The sequence below is a fragment of the Protopterus annectens genome, chromosome 8.part0 (genome assembly GCF_019279795.1).
Source record: "Protopterus annectens isolate FY-2018-M chromosome 8.part0, PAN1.0, whole genome shotgun sequence".
Classification (NCBI taxonomy): Eukaryota; Metazoa; Chordata; order Ceratodontiformes; family Protopteridae; genus Protopterus; species Protopterus annectens.
In genome coordinates, this window is record NC_056741.1 from 1,121,232,878 (window position 1) to 1,121,258,669 (window position 25,792).

Genomic DNA, 25,792 nt, shown 5'->3' on the forward strand with positions numbered 1-25,792 from the left:
GAAAAACTCTGGAAATCAGTAGAAGGGGTAAAAAAAAACATAGAGGAACATCCCCACCAACAGCAATGAGAAGGCATCTGCCTCCCAGGCCTGTTTGCAAGGAATCCTGAAGCAGAACTTCTTTAGTCCTCTGTTCTGAGATGAGTCAACAGATTCACTTGAGGTGTTCCCTACAACTGGATACATTCTGGGAAGACCTCAGGGTGAATTTTCCATTTGTGAAGGTCTGTCCTGGATTTCCTGTTACAATCTTTTTCTCTACCAAAATGAATGAAGCCTGAAGACTCAAACTAAACTTAATTCCTTTCTCCCAGGCTATTATAGCAAGTCCGCAAAGAAGGCTAAGATCTTGTCCCCATTGTTTGTTTATGTACCATATCACTGTGGTGTTATCTGTATAAACTTGCAGAGGTTTTAGAGACCACACATCATTTAAAGCTTTCAAAGCATTGATCACTGCCAACATCTCTCTGACAACTGTATCCTTCTGTCTCTTTTGATGATTTCACACAGCTTGCACTTTTACCCTTTTTGAACTACTCCTCAAGGCAGGTTGGATGCATATGTTGTGACAGACTATAGAGGGGGAGGCGTCAGAAGGGAGAATGGGACACCTGGATTGCAAAAGATCTGATCTACCCACCATAGAATCTCCTTCATTATAAATTCAAGCACTGAGATCTGAAAGGACAAAGGATGTAAATACTGAATCTAAAATGATCCGAGGTACCACTGCATTTTCCTCATGGATTCTGGCCAGGGGAAGCATGAGAATCATCAATGCTACATACCCTAAAATCCTGATAAATCGCCATGCAGATAAATGGTTTTGATTAAAGAAACTCAATAAAAAAAAACTGGAAACATATTTACTGTGTCTGAAGGAAGAAAAGCTCTTTCCAGGGCAAAATCTAGTAGACATACCAGGAATATAGCTCTGTAAAAAGTGACAAGCGAGAAGACTTCTGATAGATGACTTGATTACCTATACTAAGTAGTAAATTCTAAACAATTGTTGAAGACTTTTGACAGCTGGCAAGAGAGTCTGCAAAGATTAGGCAATTGTCCAAATATGGAAAAATCTGAATGCTTTTTGTAAAAAAGGTAGATTTTTGTGGGGTTTTTTTGTGCTTTCTTTGGATGTTCAAGTTTTCAGACTTGATCATATGGTTTCCACCATATGAATTTTGAGTTTCTGAAAACTCAGTCATCTGACACAGACCTGTTAAAACACAACAAGAAATAATGGATGTTATAAAGGATAATATAAGGAAAACATTCGTCGAGAAGAAGATAGAAAAAATTGGAGAGTCAAAAAAATTTAACTAAGGAAGATAATGGAAGATCAGAAAGGAAAATAACTGTAGCAGAAATGAAGGACATGTTAAAAGAAGCAAAAATGGAATCACTGACAGGACTGGATGGAATTGAATATTGTATGTATAAAGATATGAGCGACTGACAGAAGTATTTTCTGGAAGTTTTAAATGAATGGTTGGAGAAAAGACTAGGGGTAAAAGGAATACATGTTGGTGTAATGAAATGGACATGGAATAAAGGAGAAAAGGAAGACAAAAGAAGCTGGAGACCGATAGTGTTAAATAATGCAGATAAAATATTTATGAAAATAACAGAAAAAATATTAGAAAATAAAGCAAATAATTTACTTGAGGAAACAATATTTGGAAAAAAGGGGAAAGGGAGTCAAGAAATTTTAAGAATAATGAGAGAAATTGTAGATGAAATAATAAATAGGAATTCTGAAGTTAAAATTATGACAGGTGATTTGAGTCAGGCATTTGATAAAAAACAGCATGAAATTTTGTGGGACATACTGAGACAATATAAGTGATAAAATAGTAAAAATATTTTTTACAGTATATAAACATAAGTAAAAGTTCTAATGACCAGATAATTAAGTCAAGAAATATATATAGAGAGTGTATTAGGCATGGATGTTCAGCAAGTAGTATTCTATTTGCATTGATCATTAATTCAGTGGTGCATAAAATAAATACAGTTTTAAAGGATAGCAAGAAATAGATCCTTAGCAGTAATTCAATTACCAGTGATGTTTGCTTATGCAGATCATATAATTCTAATGACTAAAAATAAGGAATGGATGGAAGAAGGGATTAAGCTTCCTAATAACATACTTAATGGCTATTGGTATGTTTATAGATAAGAAGAAAATAATGTAATAAAATCTTTATTATACCATGATCCCCCCAAAACGTGCACGCTGATTGGCCAGCGTGCCCGTTGTAAATCGAGTTATACTAATGGAAAAGGTCCGTCGCCGGACTTTTTCCATTAGTATAACTCGTTTTAAACACTGTCTGCTATGTTAAATGGGTTTAACATGGCGAGACAGCTTTAAAATAAGCAACGGAGATCTCCGTTGCTTATTTTAAAGCTGTCTCGCTATGTTAAACCCATTTAACATAGCGAGGCATGTTAAAAGCAACGGAGAAAGCAAGATCTCCATTGCTTTTTTTTAAAACACTGTCTCGCTATGTTAAATGGGTTTAACATAGCGGGACTGATTTAAGATAAGCAACGGAGATGTCCGTTGCTTATTTTAAAACTGTCTCGCTATGTTAAACTCATTTAATATAGCGAGACACTAAAAAGCAACGGAGATCTTGCTTTCTCCGTTGCTCACAACTCTGATGTACTGCGCAGCGCAGTACATCAGAACTGCCGGATGCCAGACATCTGCGGAAGGGCAGAAAACAGGCATTATACTATGCCATTATTTAAGAAAAGTAACAGTTTCTTTTCTTAAATAATGTCATGGTATAATAGCAATAACCCACTTCTGGGTGTGGGTAATTCTAAATTTACCCACAGTTTGCTTTGTTGGTCCCTCGGCTTCCTCGGGCCCAAACCACGCCAACCGTGGGTAAATTTAGCATTACCCACACCCAGGCGTGGGTTATTGCTATAATAAGTGTAATAATGAGAGAAAAGTACAAGGGAATATTTATTTATTTGACATTTGTTTACTGGGAAAGTCTGACTGGACATCTACCTATTTTCAGCAGAGGTCCAGGGAGAAAAGCTCCAGCAGCACAATAGCAAGATTATAAATTTGCATGGGATAGTTCCAGCCAATTGAAAGTTTTTAGAGCAGATCAATGGTGGGAATAGTGGGGCTGGCCAGTGGCAAATTTAGCTATTCTGTTATAGCATTGACTGAGTTTTATTTCAAGGTAAGAGTGAAGGTTAGTTAGTATAGGAGATACGTATAGAAGGGACGGGTAAGAGATAAGTAGTGGCTAGAGTTACTTTAGTGAAGTTGATGATACATTTTTTAACCCTATACAGCACATCCAGTTTTTGATTTGTCTTTTTTATGTTGTTATTAATATGCAGATCAAATTTCAGATTGTTGTCAACTATTACACCTAGCAGCTTAGTGTGTGAATATGGGAAAGAATAAGTACATTGAAAAAAATGGAAAGGACAAGGTCATGAGGAAATGACATAGTATCTAGATTAGATTTTACAGAAAAAAATGTAAACAATATCAAACAATGCAGAAATTAATGGTATATAAAATAATGAATACATATTATTGAATGTAAACACTGAAGCAATTAGAGAATGAGAAAAGGAAAGCCACAGAGATTTGGATGGTATAAGAGACATTATAAATGTAGGGATTTTTTTATGGAGGTTATCAATAAAAAAGCTACCAGTAAAAGCTAATATGCCATATAAAAGAATTCTAGAAAAAGTGTGTAATTATTGTGGTGAAATTTAAACAGCAGAGAATGTTTTCTTATATTGTAAAAGAGTACAGGAATTGTGTGGCAAATTATGTGAAAATAAGTTTGTGGAAAGGGTTAAAGGAATAAAAGTTATAAACATCAATATGATAGAATATGGGTGCTAAGTTAATAAAGTGCAAAAAGATTTTAAGAAAATTGATGAAACATGTTTTATATTATATTGACTATTTGGAATGAAAGAAAAAGAATGAGATTAAATTTAATGGAAAATGGGTATTGTAGGAAATATTAAAGGAAAATAGAAGTTATGTTCTTACCATAACGTTCCATGTTAGTTGTCTTCTTCTCGCCTTCTTCTTGCTGGATGGGTTCGGAGCCGACCTCGGCTCCGACTCGGCCACTCTAAAAGCTCGAGAGTTGGTTCCACCGGCTCGAGGCTCCCCTTATATCCCACAATGCTAGGCGAGAGTTACCTCAGATCTCGTTTGTAAGCTAACCCCAGCTTATAACAGTAACAGAATAACTGTAAAACAGAGTCCACCTCTAACAACAGGAAGAAAGAAGGGTGACCTACATCCTGAACCAGGAAATATGCATAATAGCATATGTCTAAGAAAGAGGTGGTAGAAAGAGAGGTCACAATCACACTCCTCTAGGTCTGTCCAGGCCAGGGGGATGGAGGGTGGGACGCAAGAAGAAGGCGAGAAGAAGACAACTAACATGGAACGTTATGGTAAGAACATAACTTCTATATGTTAAGTTGTCTATCTCGCCTTCATTCTTGCTGGATGGGACCGCGTCCCTAGTACCTTGTCCCGGGTGGCCTAACGGAACAGACTCCTGAGAACAGTGGAACCAAAGTTAGCTCTATGCCTAGAAGCTAAATCCAATTTATAATGAGAAATGAAAGTGTGAGGAGTAGCCCAAGTAGCCGCTGCACAAATGGTGTCAATAGGCAGTCTGTCTTGGAAGGCTAAAGAAGCAGCCAAAGCTCTGGTGGAATGAGCTTTAGGTTTATTAGGCAGCTTTTGGTGTCTAATCTCATAAACAAGGGTAATCAGAGATGTAAGCCATCTGGATAATGATACCTTTGAAACTGAAAGTCCCTTTCTGCTTTCCGCATAGGAGACAAACAGCTGATCAGATTTTCTGAACTGTTTTGTTCTATCCAAGTAGTACCTCAATTGACGGTGAACATCCAGGCAGTGTAGTTTTTGTTCAGACCTATTGGAGTATTCTGGAAAAAAGACAGGTAGATCAATGCTTTGATTTAGATTTGACGTCGAGACCACTTTAGGCAAAAAGGACGGATTAGTTCATAAGGATACTCTGTCCTTATGAAACAAAAGATAAGGAGGACGACAGCTGAGTGCTTGAAGCTCTGATACTCCTCTAGCTGATGTAATAGCTACCAGAAAAAGAGTTTTCCATGATAATAATTTTAAAGAACAGGAGACTGCAGGTTCGAAAGGGGGAAGAATCAAAGAAGCCAGAACTAAATTTAGGTCCCAAGGAGAAGGAGGATTTCTTATGGGAGGTCTGAGAAGAAAAACTCCTTTCAAAAAGGCTTTGCAAAGCTTGTGGGACATTAAGGCAGATTCAGAAATACCCACATGAAAGTTAGAAATAGCTGCCAATTGAACTTTAAGTGTAGAGGGAGATGAACCTGCATGGAAGAGTTCAGCTAGAAAATCAAGGACTAATTGGATGGAAGCAGTGAAAGGATCTATGTCCTTTCCTTGAGCCCAACATGTGAAGCGTTTCCACTTACTCAAATAAATCTTCCGAGTGGAAGATTTATGGGAAGCTATCAAAATATCTCTAACAGAGTGAGATAATTGAGGAAGCCTGGCTAAGGTTGGAACTGGAGGAACCAAGCAGTGAGGTTCAGAGAGGGGAGGGGGCGATGAAACTGACCCGACTGATGGATCAAAAGGTCTGGAACTAGGTCCAGATTCCACGGTCGCTCCAAGAGAAAACGATGTAGAAAGGGGAACCACACTTGTCGAGGCCAGTAAGGAGCAATGAGGATCAATGAGGCCTTCTGAGTGATAGCTTTCTGTATCACTTGAGAGATCAGTGGGAAAGGAGGAAATGCATACAGAAGTCCCCGGGGCCAAACTTGGACTACAGCGTCTCTGCTGGGTTGGCCTGGTAAAGGGAATAGAGTGAAGTATTCTCTGCACTCGCTGTTTTGGGGAGTAGCAAAAAGATCGCAGCAAGGCTGACCCCACTTGAGAAAAATTTCTCTCACTACAGAGTCTTTCAGAGACCACTCGTGAGGCATCTGCTCAACTTGTCCGCAATTTGATTGGACTTTCCGGGGATGTGCGTTGCTATCAGAAACCGCTGAGAAGAAATCGCCCATTGCCACAGTCTGAGTGCTTCTCGACACAGGGGGTATGACCTGGTTCCGCCTTGTTTGTTGATGTACCACACTACAGACATATTGTCTGTTTGGATTGCAATCGTTCCCAAGGGAAGAGAGTCTTGAAGGGCTTGCAACGCTAAAAGCACTGCTCTCATCTCCAGAACATTTATGTGCAAGTGGCATTCGTTTGGTTGCCATGTGCCCTGGACCGTCCTGCCCTGATAATGCCCCCCCCACCCGATCAGGGAGGCATCCGTTGTCAGAGTAGCAACCGGAGGAGGTGGAACAAAGGGTCTTCCCAACAAGAGCTGAGGGAAGACATCCACCACCTGAGATGATTTTGCACGCTTGCGTGATCATAATGGTGTGAGACATTGGAAGTTGCTGGTATGACCATTGAGTAAAGAGCATCCATTGAAGGATCTGCATGTGGAATCTGGCTAATGGAAGCAGAGGTATGGCCGCTGCCATAATTCCCAACACTTTCAGAACTAACCTGGCTTTGATTCTGTTGTTGTTGAAAAGGAGTGATACCAGTTTGTGAATGTCTGTTATCCTCTGATGTGTTAGTCTCGCAGACATGTTTACTGTATCTAGATTTGCGCCTATGTAGGTAATAGTGCGACAAGGCGACAAAACAGACTTTTCGCAATTTATTGAAATACCCAGCTTTTGACAAACGCGAAAAGTGTAATCTCTGGCCATCAGAAGGAGATGCTTGGTGGGAGCTGTGAGGAGCCAGTCGTCCAAATATGGAAACACCTGGAATCCTTGTCGTCTCAGGTGAGAAGCTACCACTGCCATGCATTTGGTAAACACCCGGGGGGCAGTGGTGAGACCAAAGGGCAGGGCCCTGAACTGAAAATGACTGGTTCCCAGCCTGAAGCGGAGGAATCTTCTGGAGCGTCTGTTCATTTTTATGTGATAGTACGCATCCCAAAGGTCTATAGAGCACATCCAGTTTCCTTTGCCCAAAAGGGGAAGGATGGATTGCAGCGTGACCATCCGAAATCTTGTTTTCTTGACTGATCTGTTCAAGACACTGAGATCCAAAATTGGTCTCCGGCCCCCTGTTTTCTTTGGAACTAAAAAGAACCTTGAGTAGATTCCGGATCCTTGCTGGTCTGCTGGAACTGGCTAAATTGCTCTTTTTGCAAGCAGTTTTGAAATCTCCAAAACCGCTAGATCCCTTTGAGCGGGTGGAACATCTGGAAGGGATTTTTTTAACTGATTTGGAATGCGAAGAAAGGGGATAGAATAGCCTTCGGAAATGATGGACTGTACCCATTTGTCTTGAGTCAGGGATAGCCAGGCTTCTGGGTACAGTGACAATCTTCCCCCGACTGCCTCCGAAGATGGGCAGTCGGGCAACACCTCAGGGATGCTGAAAGGGCTTGTCAGGGAAGGCTTCCCGATTGCCCTGGTTCTGCAGACCCCCCTGCCTCTAGGCGGCGTCTACCATTGTTATTCCGCCTCTGCCTCTGGCGGAAACGACTCTGTGCGTCAGGCGAAGTCCCTTGAGATTGTTTATGGAACCACATCTTTCCACCTTTCTGGCCTTTGGGGTAAGGCCTAGAAGGAGTAGAAAAACGGACTCCGACGGCAGAAAGGGTCTTGCCATCAGTTTCGCACCTAGTCAAGGTCTCTTTCACTTGAGGACCAAAGAGGGATGATCCATCAAACGGGGAGTTCGTGAAAGACGTCTTGAAGGGGTCCGCAAAATTGCATAGCCGCATCCAGGCATGCCTACGTAAGGCCACACCTGTCCCTGCGGCTCTGCTCGCTCCATCAGCCGCGTAAGAAAGAAGGCGCATGGAGGAGTTGGTTATGGCGTTAAGGGTAGCCAGCTGCGTGTTCATCTTATCTTGGAAACCCGCAGCTGTAGGGTCCTTTAACATTTCACTCGCTTCCTTGATCAAGTCCCTTTGAAGACGAGTAAAATGGCACAGGTAGTTCAGCGAACGCATGGTAAATGTCGCTGACGAGAACATCCGCTTCCCGTACCTGTCCATGGACCTAGATTCCTTGTTAGGTGGATGGACAGGTACTGAAGGATCAGCTAGCTCCTTCTTAGTGGCAGCAGCTACCACCATAGCATCCACAGAAACTCCTTTTGTTAAGAACTGTTTGTCTGCTGGTGCTGTTATGAACTTGGAGGGTCTCCTGGGAGTGGGGTCCACTGAATCAGGAGCCGTCCATGCCTTCTTAGCAACCACCTGCATGAGGGGGTCAAAGGGGGGGGACACCCAGGAGGTGAAAGGACGAGAGCCAAACGCCTCAAGATACACAGATTCGTCCTCCGAAGGGTTGAGGGCTGGCCAATTTCCCCTCTGTTTCAGGATCTCCAGAATGTCTGCAAATGAGACATCTTCAGAAGGGGAACGGGGGGAACCCTCAGAATCATCCAGATCTGTGTCTGACGTGATGGACTCAGGTGAGTCAATGTGTTTCCTCTTACACTTCCTCTTCCGAGGGGGCTCTTCTGCCAAATCAGGAGAGGCCTTGGAAGAGGATGAAATCCCCACAGGGGGTTCCTGAGGAGCCAGCTCTTTGCGGTCCGGGATGAGGGAGTGAGTCGACTTAGCCTGAGGCACCATAGAGGGAGGGGCGGACGGAGCCGACTGTGGAGTAGAGCCAGGCTCTAACACACTCCTCATGACCTCGAATGCACCCCTGTCAGGCAGAGCCAGAGGTCCCCGCTCCGAGAAGCTAAGAACCCCCCTCGGCACCGACAGTGATGGCTCCGAGGCCGATGTCGGAGCCGAACTCACCAGTGCCGAAGCACCGAGAGGGAGAGGGGGGTCGGACAAGGGTCCGATGCCACTCACCCCCTCGGAGCCGACGAGGGAAGTCCGGCGCCGAGATTCTTCCAAGGAAGAAAATGGAGCCGACGATGGAGCCGAAGACAATTGTATCGGCTCCGACGCTATCACAGTCTCGGTTCCGACGCGACCCGGCTCCGAGCTCAAAAGAGTCGAAGGAGGAATATGTTGATGGACCGGGGCAGGCATCGACTGATGAGTCGGCTCTGAAGCATCTGGGCCAGTGCCTCGGACTTAAGAAGTCGACTCACTACCCTCTGAAGGTCATGATCCGACAGCCTCGATGACCTAGAGGAGTGAGATCTTTGGCTCCGTTCAGACAGCAGGGGAGATCCTGGAGCCGAATGAACGGAGCCAAGAGATGGTGACCTGGACCTCTTCCTAGTTGTCGGCTCCGAAGGTCTGGTCGGAGCCAACACGGGAACTTCTACTACCTCGGCTCCGGCCGGAGCCGAGGGAGCCACAGAAACTGTGGACTGAGACTTATCGGCTCCAGCCGGAGCCGATGAAGGCAGAGGTTGAGAAACCTTAGGTCTCAGCTCAGTTGTCGGAGCCGAAGACCTAGATGCCTTAGAGGGCTTCCCTGTTGAAACAGATAGGGAATCCTCTGGCTTGAGTAAGCCTCTTAGTATCAATTTATTTTTTCTTTCCTGCAGGACCCTGGGGCTGAAGCCATGGCACACAGCACAGGAGTCCTGCAGGTGCAAAGGCCCCAGACAGTAGACACAAGAAGTGTGAGCGTCTGTCAGAGACATTTTCTGACAGCACGCATCACACTTCTTGAATCGAGACCTTTGCTTCTTTGGACATTTTAAACAGGTGTAAACAAACACACACAAACACACTAGTTACACCCTGTCAAGTTAAATTATAATAAAACCACTAACTAGGATTTTAAAATAAAATAATACACACACACTCCACTAGGGAAGAGAAAAGGCCTGTAGGCCCAAGGGAAGAACCTAAGGTTCTTGAGGGAAAAAACAGAAATTTTTTTGAAGGGGATAAAAAAATTTCTAAACTAAGGGAAATAAGTGAATATATTAAAAATAAAGGGGTTTTGAAAGACTAAATTACACAAGAAAAAGTCACTTACCAAGAACCGGTAGAAAACCAACCTCGAAGCTGTAGCGGCAAACGAGATCTGAGGTAACTCTCGCCTAGCATTGTGGGATATAAGGGGAGCCTCGAGCCGGTGGAACCAACTCTCGAGCTTTTAGAGTGGCCGAGTCGTAGCCGAGCTCGGCTCCAAACCCATCCAGCAAGAATGAAGGCGAGATAGACAACTTAACATTATGATTTTGGTTATGAAAAAAAGATGCGAGTGAAACCATGAATGTTTAAAAACAAAAGGACATTGGACGGTATCAAAATGTAATTAGTAAAGCGAGTTAAAGTGTATATAACTGCAAAAAATGCATAATATGTAAATATTGTAAACAATATTAATATAATTTGATGTTTATTAATAAAGAACCCCTTTTCTTTTCAATAGGTGCAGTTGGATTTTTTACATCCATCAAGTCAAGCAGATGGGGCCTCGGTTTAACATCTCATCCAAAGGACAGCACACTCAGGAATGCAGCACCCCCTTTATGCTGCACTGCAGTGTCAGCAATTAAGCTACCAGGTGTGAGAATGGAACTCACTGCACCAAAGGCATGTGTGCTACCTGCTGTGCCACTGACACTGATGAATTTCTAACATTCAGAGGATTGGAAGAAAAAGATGAGCGGGTCTGAGAACAACAAGTGGCCAAAGCAAAGTCGCCAGCCAGAGGCTATGGCAAAACAACAGCTGGTGTGAAACCTAAAGACTCCTTGACAACTTTCTCCTTCTTAAACCAATAGCAAAACCAATAGTTACCTATGAAAGAATGTCTCAAGCAAGATCCTGTTCAAATAATTTAATAATAAAACATTTAAAAAAATAATCTATAAGCATTGCTCATTTCATTAACAGATGACAATCCATAAAAATCATCTGACTGTAACAAGGAATAAATTTTACTAATGTAGTCCATGGTATCCATTCAAACAACTCCCCCACTCTTGTCGGGTTTCATAATACATTTCTGTTGTGAGATAAATCAATGTCCTCTTTTTCCTGAGTAGATAAATTCTAAAACACATGAGAAACATTTAAATGTTTAACATCACGATCACAATTTAAAAAAAATGGCAAGACCTGGGTGCAAAGGTGATTTGAACATGGAACATCTCCTCAAACCACTGTTTGAAAATTCATCAGATGTATTAAAAAGCAAAGAAAAATTACGTTTTCTAAAAAATAACTCAAGCTTAACATTTATATCAACTAGAGGGTACAAAAGAAAATCCTTTTAAACAAAGCTGAATATGTCTCACCTTTATTTCATATTGACTAAAATGATATATATATAAGTTAAAATAATCAGTCACTTTCTACTTCTTGCAGGCAGGGAAAGGGAAAAACACAGAAACCAGTGTTTGCCTCATTGGTAAGCTGAGAAAGAGACAGAAGAATTGAATAGTGGACCTTGGACTGTTTGGTAAAAGTTAAGGTAGAGAAAATAGAGTTGTTTAAGTTGAGCTCACCATAACAGTATATATTCGAATGATCACTGCTGCAGCAGCTGTAGCTGGTAAGACAGGATCTTGTCTTCAGGAAGAAATACCATTCTTTTGTCAGAGTTAATAAAGCACCCTTGGAAGATTAATCTTTGAGAGAGTATCAGACACAACTTCCGAAGTTTCAACTTACACCCTAGCTGGAAGAGTAAGGTTGAGACCATCTCTAACAATTCTAAGCACCTGGATACAGACTCTGCACAGATCAGCAATTCATCCAAGTAACGAAAAATGGGAATGACAAGAGTCCGACAGTGAGGCACAACAGCAGTAAGGCATTTGTTAAACACTCGAGGTGCCATGGATAGCCCAAAGGTAAACACATAGGATCATAGGAGGTTATTAGGCTAATGGTCCCAGGGCACTTACAAGCCTATCCAAGTTCAACCCCTGTTCCTAAGGGTGTCTGGTTCAAGCAGCCATTAAAATCAGAACCTATTGCCCCTGTCCAAGAGAGACATAGGTGGAACTTCCAGGGAGAATTTCCCGTTACCCATTCAATCTTCCAAATTATGCTTAAATAGGGCCAATGAGGGGCTCTGTTGACTAGGAAGTTGATCCAAAGGTGAGACAAATCTTCCTTTCCAGCAAGTTCTGTTGAGGTCACATACCAGGTTAAGGTCCTTTGGGTGACTGACCCGTGTGCCATTTGGCTTGCGAATGTGCAGCATTTCCATTAAAGCTGGGTAAGAGATTGCTCTATATGCAAGGCAAAAGTCGCCTCTGAGCAGTCTGTATGACACAGAGTAAAGTGACAATGATTTCAGTCTGTTCGCATAAGACAGGTCTTGAAGACCCTGAAATTTCTTTGGAATGAATCAATGTGGTCTCTGCAACTGCTGCAGGTGCTTGGAAAGGAGCATACCAAAGGAAGAAAGTACAGTTCTGTAAGCTGAACTTACCATAACAGTTGATGCTTGAATGGACATGGATAAGCTACTTATCTTGTCTTCAGTTTATACAACTGTACAATTTTCCACATATTGATCACTGCTGCAGTAGCTTTAGCCAGATGGGCAGATTACCCTAGCTTGCTACATTTGGGAGTTGGAAAAAGAGTCCAGGAGTTCCTGGAAAATTATCCTAGCAAAGCTTGATCTGGACCCAGATAAGGAATCAAGCTTGTAGTGCTTTGTAAATATCAAGCTTGTAGTGCTTTGTAAATATATGTACAAAGGTCCAACTAATAGCTTCTAGAATACTTCTAGAATCCATCACTTTCCAAAAAGCCATAGATGAAGCAAAGGCCCTGGTAGAGTGGGCCTTAACACTGCCTGGAATAGTTATGTTATTGTGATGGTGTGTACAAACAAAAGTTACATACTTACCATAATGATAGATCTGTGTGGTCTTCTTTTCATCTGATTCAATGTATGAGTTGCTCCTTATACCATAGCTTTGGATCTGAGCGCTCTGACAGCTCCCTTACCCTCAATTCCCCTCTCCTATCTGAATCACCTCAGATCAACTTTGTTGATAAACCAAAAGATGTCACAATATATTTGGATAAGGAGGAAAACACAGTAAACACTATATAGTGTAAGAGATACAAGGGATCAGAAAGAAGGAGATATGGTCGATCCCTAAAAGGACATAATGACAAACTGGTAGGGGGAAGAAGGGAGCGGAGTTGAATCGGATGAAAAGAAGACACCATGGATCTATCGTTATGGTAAGTATCCGATGTTGTCTTTTTTATCTGATTCAACATGTGGGACAGATTCCCAAGTTACCTGACAGGGACCTGGGCAGTCTCAAGGAAGGCCATTGCTGAGTATGGCAGAGCCAAAAGATGTGTAATTTCTGGACTGCACATCTGACTTGTAGTGAGATACAAAGGTATGAGTTGAAATCCAAGTTGCTCCAGCTAATATGTCACTGATAGGCACTCATTTTATAAATAATGTTGAGGTTGCCATTGCTATGGTATAGTGCACCTTAGGCTTTGATTATAAAGACATACCCAGTGAATCATGACATGGAATCTGCTGAACATCTTGAGAGGGTTACCTTAGATACTGATTGTTCTAGCTTTTTCTTTGAGAAGGATATAAACAGCTGATCTGATTTTCTGATACTCTTAGATGATGGAGATATAACCTGAGTTGTCTATGCATATCTAAGGTGTGTAACTTTTAGTTATGTACTCACCATAACTTCAGATGTTTGGGATCCATCTCGCCTACATTCTGAACTGATGGGTTCGGAGCCGATCCCTCGGCTCCGACTCGGCACGCTTATGCTATAGAGCGAGGCCTCTAATTGGCTGAGCTATCTTTATCCCAGGATGCACCACCACTAATCCCCCAGATCTTGTTTGTCCGCATTCATGCACACATGCACAACTTGGTTATATAACATTGTTAGATGTTTCAAGATGAAACAACAGGATTCGGACCTTCTGATATCCTCTGATCTCCAAGGAAGGGGAAGGAGGGTGGGTTATTAGGAATGTAGGTGAGATGGATCCCAAACATCTGAAGTTATGGTGAGTACATAACTAAAAGATGTTATGTGATCCTATCTCGCCTACATTCTGAACTGATGGGACAGCGTCCCTAGCACCTAAATGCCGGGTGGCTCATTGGAAAACACTCCTGAGCACTGTGGAACCAAATGAAGCTCGTCCTCTAGATGCCACATCTAATTTGTAGTGGGAAATGAAGGTGTGCGGGGAAGACCATGTAGCCGCAGCACAAATGTCACTAATAGCAAGCTTAGAATGAAATGCTACCGAAGTAGCCATAGCCCTTGTAAAATGAGCCTTGACAGAGGTGGTAAGCTCTTTGTTAGAATAAATATAAGTTTGAGTAATACAGTCCCTGATCCATTTGGCAATAGTGACCTTTGTGACAGCGTTGCCCAATTTGTTATCTGCAAAGGATACAAACAACTGATCTGTTTTCCTTGTTTGTTTGGTCCTATCTAAATAAAAACGTAACTGTCTGTGGACATCTAGTGTGTGGAATATAAACTCCGCTTTGTTAGAGTATTTTGGGAAAAAAACTGGAAGCTCTAACGATTGTTGTAAGCATAAAGTAGAACAAACTTTAGGAACAGAGGAAGGATTTGGTCTGAGGGATACTCTGTCTTTATGAAAAACCAAGTACGGGGGTTTCACTGACAAAGCTTGACGTTCTGAAACTCTTCTGGCAGAAGTAATCGCCACCAGAAAGGCTGTCTTCCATGATAGAAACTTTAGATCACAGGTAGCTGCCGGTTCAAAGGGGAAAGAAGTCAAGGTGCGTAACACTATATCGAGATCCCATGGAGGTGCAGGATGAGAAATCGGAGGTCTTAATAGAGCAGCACCTTTCAAGAAGGTCTTACACAATCTGTTGCTCATTAAAGGTGGGTCTATGGATTCGTGAAAATTAGAGATTGCTGCCAATTGTACTTTGATGGTAGAAACTGAAGAGCCTTGATTGAAAAGAGAGGTCAGAAATTTTAGTACTTCTGCCACGGGAATAGAAATGCGGTCCAGGCCCCGGAGTTGAGCCCAAATAGCAAACCTTTTCCATTTGCTAGAATACAGTTTCTTTGTAGCAGACTTATGGGCTGAAGATAATATGTGCACAACATCTGGATCCAATGTATGACTCCTGACTATCGTCGGAAGAGGAGGAGCCAGGCCGTCAATTTTAAGGTGTGTAGGGACTGGTGGAATAGTCCCGACTGATGAACCAGTAGGTCTGGGACCTGGTCCAGGAACCATGGACCTTCCAGAGCATGTTTCCGAAGATAGGGGAACCACACTTGACGAGGCCAGTAAGGAGCAATCAAGATCATTTTGCTCCCCAAGAGAGATGCCTTTTGAATCACCCTGGGGAGGAGAGGAACTGGAGGGAAGGCATAAAGCAAGCCGGTGGGCCAAGGATGGACTAATGCGTCCATGGGGCTCTTCCCCGGAGCCGGGGTTAGGGAGAAAAATTCTTTGCACTTCGCATTCAGAGGAGTCACAAAGAGGTCGCAACACGGAACTCCCCATTCGCTGAAAATCTGACTTGCAACTGTCATATTCAGAGACCATTCGTGAGGAGAGAGGATGGTTCTGCTCAATCTGTCGGCTATGACATTGGACTTGCCCGGTATGTGAGTAGCCACTAGGAATCGTTTGGTCGAGACTGCCCATTCCCAAACTCTCATGGCTTCTCTGCAAAGAGGATAGGATCTGGTCCCTCCCTGTTTGTTCAGGTACCAGACAACTGACATGTTGTCTGAGTGAACAGCAATTACGCCCTGAGGGAGATAATCGTGAAGGGCTTGAAGGGACAGGAGTACTGCCCTCATTTCTAGGATGTTGATATGAAGAAGAGTCTCTTCCGGGTGCCATTTGCCTTGGACTGACCTGCCCAGGGAATGTCCCCCACCCCATCTGGGAGGCACCCGTGGTCAAAGTGGCCGCTGGAGGAGGAAGAACAAAAGGTCGTCCCTGATCCAAATTGGAGGGCACTAGCCACCAGCGAAGGTCCCGTTTGCAAGATTCCGTGATCCATATGAGGTGACTGAGAGGGAGTTCCTGAAAGGACCACTGAGTTGAAAGAAGCCACTGGAGGATTCTCATGTGCAACCTTGCCAAGGGGACTAGAAGAACCGTGGCAGACATGGATCCCAATAGCTGCAGGACCATTCTGGCTGGGGCTTTGGACCTGGGAAGTAAGGCTCGAACTTGATTTTGTATGGTTTGAATTCTGTCTGTAGGTAGATAGACCCGCATTTGGTTTGAGTCTATCTCTACCCCTATGAATCTTATTCGTTGAGATGGCAGCAACACAGACTTTGGCCAATTGAAGGTGATTCCAAGGAATTGCCCAGTGATATAGTGGCTTGTAGGCTCCGCAGAAGTAGATGCTTGGAGGTGGCAGTTAGGAGCCAGTCGTCTAGATACGGAAACACCTGGAATCCTAGACTTCTCAGGTGAGCAGTCACTACTGCCAAGCACTTGGTGAACACCCTGGGGGCTGTGGTGAGACCAAAGGGCAGCGACGGAACTGAAAATGACTGCCTCCTAGGCTGAAGCGCAGATGTCTCCTGGACGCTTGATGTACCCTGATATGATAATACGCGTCCTTGAGATCTATGGAGCACATCCAAACACCTTTCTCCAGCAATGGGAGAATGGTTTGTAGAGTGACCATTCGGAACTTGGACTTTCTGACTGAACGGTTTAGGATGCTGAAGTCCAAAATGGGCCTCAAGTCCCCGGTCTTTGGCACCAAAAGAATCTTGAGTAAGTCCCTAATCCGATCTGGTCTGCGGAGACCGGTTGGATGACTCCTTTTTGCAGCAGCTTTGAAACTTCTGAGGCTGCGGTATCCCGTTGACTGGGTGGCGGGTCCGGGATTTTTTTGGACTGGGGGGGGTGAGAGAATGGGATGGAGTAACCTCTGGCGATAATCCGAAGCACCCATCGGTCCTGAGTGATACCTTCCCAGGCCTTCAGGTGCTTGAGAACGACCCCGACTGGCTCGAGCAGCACAGCCAGGCAATCCCTCAGGGACTATGAAAGGCTGAAGAGCCACGAAAGGACTCGCGGTCTCCAGTGTTGCGAGGGCCTCTGCCGCCTCTGGGACGGCATCTTCCGGATGAATTTCCCCCTCCTCTGCCTCTGGAAGGGGAACCTTCCTGCTGAGAGGGATAAGGCTTCTGAGATCTACGGAACCACATTTTCCCTCCTCTTTTAGCCTTGGGATAAGGCCGAAAGGGAGTGGAAAATCATGCCCCTACGGCAGTCAGAGTCTTACCCTCCTGTTCACAGCGGGTTAGTGTGTCTTTTACCTTGGGTCCAAACAGGGAGGACCCATCAAAGGGAGCGTCGGCAAATGAAGACTTAAAGGCCTCCGCGAAATGACACAGGCGGAGCCAGGCTTGTCTCCGTAGAGCAATGCCTGTACCCGCCGCTCTACTCGCCTTCGGCCGCATCTGAAATGAGCCTCATGGACGAGTTCGAAATGGACGACATTGTAGCCAGCTGAGAGCCAACCGTCTGGGCCAGCTCCTCAGGCAGGTTACCCAAGGGGGTATCGGATAGCTCCTTAATCAGGTCCCTCTGAAATCTGGTAAAGTGCGTCAGGTAGTTCAAGGACCTCAGTGTAAAGGCCGCTGAACTAAGGGTGCACTTTCTGTACCGATCCATGCTCCTAGACTCCTTATTAGGAGGATGGACGGACGTAGAAGCCTCTGCTACATCTTGCTGGGTAGCAGATGCCACCACCAAAGCATCTACAGCCACACCTTTAGTAAGGAACTCTCTATCAGGGGGCGCCAAGAGAAATTTGTTCGGACGAGCAGGCACCGGTTCCACAGAGTCTGGGTGTTCCCGCCTTCGACAGATCAAATCCAAGAGCTCGTCGAAGGGCGGAGACACCCAGGAGGCGGAGGGCTGAGCCCCGAAGGCCTTCAGGAACAGCGACTCATCAGCAGAGGGAGGTTTGGACTGCCAGCCGCCTCGCTGTTTTAGGGCTTCTAGGATGTCTGCAAAGGAGACATCATCCGAGGACGACTTAGGGGACCCCTCTGCATCATCGAGATCAGTGTCAGATGTCAAAGACTCATCAGGGGAGTCAACGTGCTTCCTCTTGCACGACCTTTTCCTGGGGGGTTCTTCCGAAGAGGCTTCAGAAGGACCTCCAGGAGGGGGAGAAACCCCAGCGGGGGTTACCTGAGGCCCGGGGGCTCCGCTGTCTAAAGACAGGGGGACTGCCAATGACCCAGTCTCCGTATGCAGGGAGGTAGCTGGGGAAACCGTGGCGGTAGCCAAGGAAGATTTGGCTAAAGCGCTCCTCATAGCCCTGAAGGCGGGACCACCAGAATCCTGGGAGGGTCCCACCTCCATGGCCACGACAGTGGACGGTACTCCCGCCGCCGACGCACCAAGAGGGAGACTTGGGACCGAGAGCATCAATCCCGAAGCCTCCCCCCAGGGGCGAAGGAAGAAGTCCGTGTACTGAACTCCGACCCAAGAGCCGGAGTTGGAGCAAGGGTCGGGCCCGACCCTAACACCTCCACAGGTTCCACCAGCACCAGCTCCAACGGTGCCGAAGCTGTTGGAGGAGGAACCACAGTATGGGAGTGAACCATCGGCTCCGAAGCCAAATGGGCTGGAGCCGAAACTAGCTTTTGGAACACCGGAGACTGGAAGAGTCGAAGGAGCACCCTGTCAATGTCCGAATCAGACATCTTGGATGACCTAGAGGATACCGATCGGGCCCGAACCGATTTCTCCATTGGCTCCGAAGGGCTCGGGGATCGGCTCCGAAAAGACTCAACAACTATCGGCTCCGAGGAAAGTTTCAAAGAAATTTCCCTCGGTGCCGATAAGGACTTCGGCTCCGAGGGGGAAGAGTCTGAGCCGGTAACCCTGATCGGCTCCAATATCAGTGGAGCCAATGAGGGTGACCCGCCTCTCGATGCCCCAGACCTCGGCTCCGAAACCAGAGGGGTCAAGGCTGGAGGCATCGAGGCAGACCATTCCGACCTCGGCTCCGAAGTCCGTGGAGCCGATGGAGAAGTCTGCTTAGATTTTTTAGTGGTCGGTTCCGACTGACTGGTCAGAGCCGACGCTTTTTTCTTTTTAGAAGGAGACGGAGATAAAGCCTCCTCGAAGGAAGGCTTGATTAATCCCTTGAGGATTAATTTGTTTTTCCTCTTCTGGAGGACTCTGGAGGAGAACGCGTGGCACACACTACACGACTCCTGTAAGTGCTTAGCACCTAAGCAATAGACGCACGAGGCGTGGTCGTCCGTTATGGACATTTTAAAACCACACCTCGTGCATTTTTTAAACCCGGAGGGTTTGTGCTCTTTAGACATAACTGTTTTAACCACAGAACTTTCTTAAGTGAAGAAACACTAAATTTAGCCAAAGACAAAGTTGAATACAACAACTTCAACAAATTCAAAAAAAAATATATATATATATATATATATATATATATATTTTTTTTTTTTTTTTTACACACTAAACAGATAGACAAAAAGATAAAGAGAGTCAAGACCCTCTAACTTAAATGGGTGCTTGACCCAAGAAAGATGCACAACCAGCAAAGTAACAGGGGAAGGCCCCTCTAACTAAAACGGGAAACCTTCCCTGACTAAAAAAATCACTAATTTTTTAACGAAAATTCACCAAACACACTTATATGACAACAATAGCTGTTATAACAGCTTTTGGGTTCAAAAGAAGGAAATTTGTGACAGGAAAAGCCTAAATAAATAGTACTTAGCCCAGCCAATGTTGAGACCACGTCTAAGCTTGATAGCGGCAAACGAGATCTGGGGGATTAGTGGTGGTGCATCCTGGGATAAAGATAGCTCAGCCAATTAGAGGCCTCGCTCTATAGCATAAGCGTGCCGAGTCGGAGCCGAGGGATCAGCTCCGAACCCATCAGTTCAGAATGTAGGCGAGATAGGATCACATAACATCTTCTGTTCCCCTTTATTGAAAAAACTGGGGAAGAAAAGTGGTAAATCAACGTAATGGTTCAAGTTAGATTCAGAAGCTACTTTAGAAAGGAAGGGTTTATTCTCATTGACACTCTGTCTTTGTGGAAGATAAGGGAGGTAGATTTGCACTAGAGTGTCTGTAGCTCTGATACCCATAATACAACTAGAAAAATAGTCTTCCATGAAAGAAATTTCACATATATGGATAAAGCTGGTTCGAACAGTTTTGGGTTGGAGACTGAGGTAAGATTGTGACATCCCAGGGAGGGACTGGATCACAAATTAGAGATTCCTCTAAGAAAGGCTTTGGACACTTTGAGGGAAGCAACAGAAGCACTGCTAAGTCCTGTATGGAAGTATGAAATGGCTGCTAATTGTATTTTTATTGTGAGATGACTTGACCTAGCCATAAAAAAGTTCTGATAGAAATTTCAAATTTTTTTGGTAGAGGTGCTGATAAAGGGTCAAATGCATTAGAAGAGGTCCAAATGGAAAAATGCTTCCATTTGCTCTTGTAAGTCTTTTTGGTTGAGTTTATTTGAGAAGAAGATATGATGTGGAATACCAGGGAAGACAGCTTGGCATATCTGGCTACTGTCAGAATTGGAGAAACCATGTGGTTAGCTTTAGGGACACACTCCTGAAGCCAGGCCTGGAGCTATTCACTGGTGAGATCCTGATATCCGGGTGAAGAGCTCACCACCCACAAAGTAAAGGGGGGGGGGGTGTTATGTATGATGCCAATCAAGTGATAGGTAGAAGCAGAATAAATTAAGACAGACCAACCAGACCATGGCAGTAGAAACAGACTGTTTTCACAAGGAATATCTTCTTCTGGTTGGGGAATGAGCCAGAACTTATGCAGGATATTAACAATCAAAAGGCAGGTTTAGTTGATCTTACCTGTATACACACTATTGGGGTAGTCTCTCTCCTACTCTGGCGATGACTTTCAGGAAAAGTCAGACATCATTGTGTGGATATGATGAAAAGTACCACCTAGATTAGGTGGTTTCACTTCTACAAACAGCATTAGTTTTGAAACAAGACTTTTCAGTGGGAAGGTTGTCTCTCTCAATCTGAATTTGACTTGAGAGAGACATGCCAGGTGGCTGTGTGGGTGCTCACAAGCCCTCAGAAGAGTGTCATTCACTTGAAGTTTGTACCAGTAAATGATGAAATCACCTCAATGGTAGTGCAGTCTGCAGAAAGAAAAAGTATATGAAGTTATGCATTTAACTATTCAGAGTATTTATTCAGGCATCTTAAAAGTTTCAGGCTGTTAGTGCTCCATATGGCAACAATTTACTAGAAGACTTCATCACTTTTGTGAAGAAGGGGGGGATACCTAGAGGACCGTTACTAGGAGGAATAACAGTCTGGCCTGAGGTGGACTGGTGAACTGCTGTTGGAACTTCTGTACTTGTCATGGACTGTCCATAACAAAATAATGTTTGAGCACAGGGACGTTCATACGTGTATATGGTACCAGTGCAATTGCAAGGATGGAGCAAACAAGTAACCTGCTCTGGGTGCCAAATAATGCAGTGGGGGAATGTTGTAAAAATAAAGTCTGACAGGCTGTCACGGTTATTTTTTTTTTACGTTTAGTAACCTAGCTTCATTACCTTCATGATATGAAAGTGGTGCAATAAGTAGCCTTGTCACACCGCAGCTGTAGATTTTCTGATTTGGTTCTCAATGGGGTGCCTTCTGCATAGAGTTTGCATGTCCTTTTTGTGCTCATGTGGGTTTTCCCTGGCTAATCAGTTTTGCTCCCACATCTTAGAGATATAAGGTATGTGACTTGGTGGCTCTAAACTGTCCATTGGGGTGTGTGTGTGTGTGTGTGTGTGTGTGTGTGTGTGTGTGTGTGTGTGTGTGTGTGTGTGTGTGTGTGTGTGTGTGTGTACAATAAGGAAGAAAGGACTAGGAATCTACTTCCATTATGTATTTTCCCAGTAAACTCTATGGATGGTATTGGCTCTTCATGAGGTTGCTACAAGATTCAAATAAAGCTTGACAGCATTGGATGGATGGAAACTACCTTTAACAAAAAAGAACAGATACTTAAGTTTATAAGTTATCTATAAAGTGACTCTAGTTGTTATCTTTTAATGAAAGCTTGCAAACTGTCAAACTTCCTACAATTTTTTTGTTAATTTATAAGCTGTCATTAAGCAATGTGCATTGAGCCTGCTTATAGATAGATAGTGTGTGGGGGAACAACAAATGGATATGCTGCCCATTGTCAAATTCCTTGCTACAGCCCTGTTTGGTACCACAGCAACTTGGGGAAAAAGGTCAATGATCCCCTTTGTAGACACAGCATCAGACCTAATGATGAATATTCTGGGCAATCAAATCAAAAGAGTTTCTGAGCTGTCAACTGATCACCATTTGCTGCTGAGGTGGGTCATATGAATGGGGTAGAGGCTAGACACACTTAGGAATCCCAGACATGTAGTAAAAACCATCACTGGTTCGTTATAAGATGAGTTCAAATCACACCTCTAGATGAATCTCTTTCATATAATTCAGGTAGATGGGGATGTGGATCTGAAAGCATTCCTTTCAACAGGTGAGATGTTACCCAGGATGTTCTCAGTAGGGGTAGAAAAATACTGATCTTAACTGGCTAAAGTGTTGGAAGGTACAACAAACAGTTTGAACAGCTGATAAATCTAGTGGACATGCCCTCCACTGAGTAGGAACTGTCAGAAGCAGATGGTTTAAATGAATCTATTTCAATAGATGAAGTCATATCTGCTGCATGTTAGTTACTCTTTGCCTATTCTGCATTCTCTTTTCATTTTTTTAATCCTATTGTAACTGTAGCAAATTGATTCCTACTTTTAGCAAGTATTGTGTTACTGTTAAAAGTAGGCAAGTTTTTTTTGAAAGCTGGGAAAATAACAGATTTTGCTTAAGTATACATTTTCTGAAGGATATGAAGTCTAAAACTCAAATATCTGTCAATTTACAGTTGAAAGGCGTGCAGATTGGGGAATGGACCTGCGACCTGAGGAGCACCAAATCAGGGAATAGACCTTTTTTCAGTTCCTCAACTTACAGGTGTGCTAGATAGGACCTTTTTAACCTCTTCCTCAGCTTGAAGTTGAGGGGTGCCAGATCAGGAAATGACACTGGGTACTACATGAGCCAGCTACAGCTCTGCTACATTTAATGCTTCCTTCTCTTTATTTTAATTAATATTCATCTCCCTCCAGTTCCCTCCTTTTTCCTACATCTAACACCCTACAACCAATTTTGGCTACCCTCATAATAATTTTTAACACATGCTGCACATTTGAACATTGAATCTCTATTTTCATTCAATTATATTACTGTGATTTCATTTATTTGTTGACCAGGAAAGTCTGAGTGGGAAAAGCCCATTTTCAGCAGAGAGTCGGGGAGAAAAGGTCCAGCAGATGTATTTAAAATACTCATGACAAAACATTTTTTTTTTTACAAAGATACATTACACAGATAATATACAAACAGGCAACTGTTTTGTAGTGACACTATACTATACAATGCAATGACATTATACATGATGTTAAATACTAAGTATAAATCATATAGTATGCAGACAGTTTGTTTGCAATATATTTGACAAGAATACATTAGATATGACTTATAAGACATGGGTAAAGTGGTCTTGCGTAAAGTTCCACTTACATGTAACAGTAGAGATTTGTACAGCACACTGCCTTACAGGCATATAGGTAGTAGTGTCCTACTACCCTCCCAATGGCAGTTTGTCAAAGCTCAGAACTCCTCCCACTGCCTATCTGTCGATGAGAAGTACCAATCACCTGGCAGGACCAGGATAGCCCTTCACACTCCCAGACAGGACTCTTTCGGTTCTCTAGGGTCCAACAGGAAAAGCAGATGAGAACACAAGCTTTGTGAACACCTACTGTTCCATACCAAATAGACACACACACACACACACACACACACACACACACACACACACACACACACACACACACACACACACACACAAAATCACACAAAACAACAAATGTTGCCAAAAAACATAACATCCACTTCAACAACAAACTATATACACCCAACCAAAGTGGATACTGTCAGTAAGCCAGTGTGTTCTACGAACATCTAATGTTACAGGTAAACAAAACTTGCGTAACTGTATGATATTCAACAAACACACTGCCTTACTGGTATATGGGTGGATTCCCAATGCTTACCGAACCTGGGAGAAGGACTGATAAAGGTACAGGAGCCCCTGGAGAATGGTCCTAGCGAAGCCTGCATTGGATTTGGAAAAACATGCAGTTTGAAGGACCAAGTTGCTGCCCCTAGAATACTTCTAGAGTTCACTCCTTTCCAAAATGTCACTGAAGAGGAAAAGTCCCCACATAAAAGTGCCTTTATATTGCCTGGATTTGCCATGCCATGGTAGGTGTAACAAAAAATACCAGAGGACAATACAAGTGCAATAAATTGCTTAGAGAGAGGTTGACCTTTCTTTGCTCCAGAAAAGGAAATAAAAATCCTTTCAGCCTTCCTCAAGGGCTTTCTTCAGTCAGGGTAGTACCTGAGCTGCCTATGCACATCCAAGGAATAAAGTAATGTCTTATTCTTAGATTTCGGAAAGAACACAGGGGATTAAAAGACTGACAAAGTGAATATTGAAATCACTTTTGACCTGAAAAAAGGTCAAATGTTTAACACAACCTTCTCTCTGTGGAAAACCGGGTAAAGTTGTCTCACCATGAGAGTTTGTAGCTCAGAAACTCACCTTGCATATGTCAGAGCAATAAGCAAAGCAGTTTTCCCCATGAAGAGTTTAAGATCAATGCAAGTTGCTGATTCAAAAGGAGATAAGATCAGTTTTTCAAGAACATTGTTGAGATCCCACAAGGCAGAAATTTGCTTGTGAGGGGATCTCAAATGCATTACTCCTTTCATGTACTGCTTTACCAAAAAGAAGAAAGAAAGAGGGGATCCACATTGGCAGACAAGCAGAGGCGACCACTAAATGCATCTTAATGGCCTCATACGCTAAGCTATCCTGAAGTAGCTCACCAATATTTCAAGACCAGAAGGTTATTAACCACAATGGACCCTCTGTTTCCAGTTAAGCACCAATTAAAATAACTCATCCATTTATAAACATAAGATTTTCTAATAGCAGGTTTTCTGGCCTCCTTTAACACCCGATGACCATCCTCAAGAAACAAGTACCTAAATGGAGTTGAGACAGACTCCCTAGTTGTTAATAGATGTCGCTCCAAGTTACCCCAGAGAATGTGTGAGCAGGTCCAGTGTGTGACAAAGTCTGTGGTAATTGTCCGTGGTCAATACCATAAACAGGGAGAACCAAGATTGCCTGGGCCAATAGGGGGATCACCACAATGATCTTTGGCATTTCTCTTTGAACTTTCAGAAGTTCCTCGTGAATCAGTGGAAAGGGTGGAAATGCATAAAATAATATTCCTGTCCCAGGGAACTAGAATGTGTCTGTTCTCCAAACATGGCTGAAAGGATGCCTGGAACACAATTTCTCCAGCTGTCTGTTTTGAAAGGAGGTAAACAGATATGTCAGAGGTGTTCCCCACATCTGGACTAGATCCTGGAACACCACGGCCTTGAGTTCCACTCATTTTTATCTGCCCAGGCTCTGCTCAGTCTGTCTACCACAATGCTCTGCTCTTATGGGATGTTTGATGCCTGAAGAGACAGAAAATACTGGGAAGCTCACTACCAGGCTATCACTGCCAACTGGCACAGGACTAAGACTTTGTTCCCATTCATTTGTTAAGAAACAGCATC

At 43.7% G+C, this 25,792-nt stretch overlaps 2 protein-coding genes across 3 annotated transcripts in view; one reads left to right on the forward strand and one right to left on the reverse strand.

The window, feature by feature from the left end:
- IL6R (interleukin 6 receptor) overlaps positions 1 to 10,820 on the forward strand; it is an 865,016-nt gene extending 854,196 nt beyond the window's left edge. For both annotated transcript variants that reach the window (XM_044080645.1, XM_044080647.1), the window contains exon 10: positions 10,426 to 10,820. In XM_044080645.1, coding sequence (XP_043936580.1) covers positions 10,426 to 10,552 — 127 coding nt within the window. In that variant the 3' untranslated portion in view covers positions 10,553 to 10,820. The remainder of the gene's footprint in view (positions 1 to 10,425) is intronic.
- SHE (Src homology 2 domain containing E) overlaps positions 1 to 25,792 on the reverse strand; it is a 1,455,638-nt gene that overhangs the window by 164,965 nt on the left and 1,264,881 nt on the right. The gene's annotated exons all lie outside the window — the stretch shown is intronic.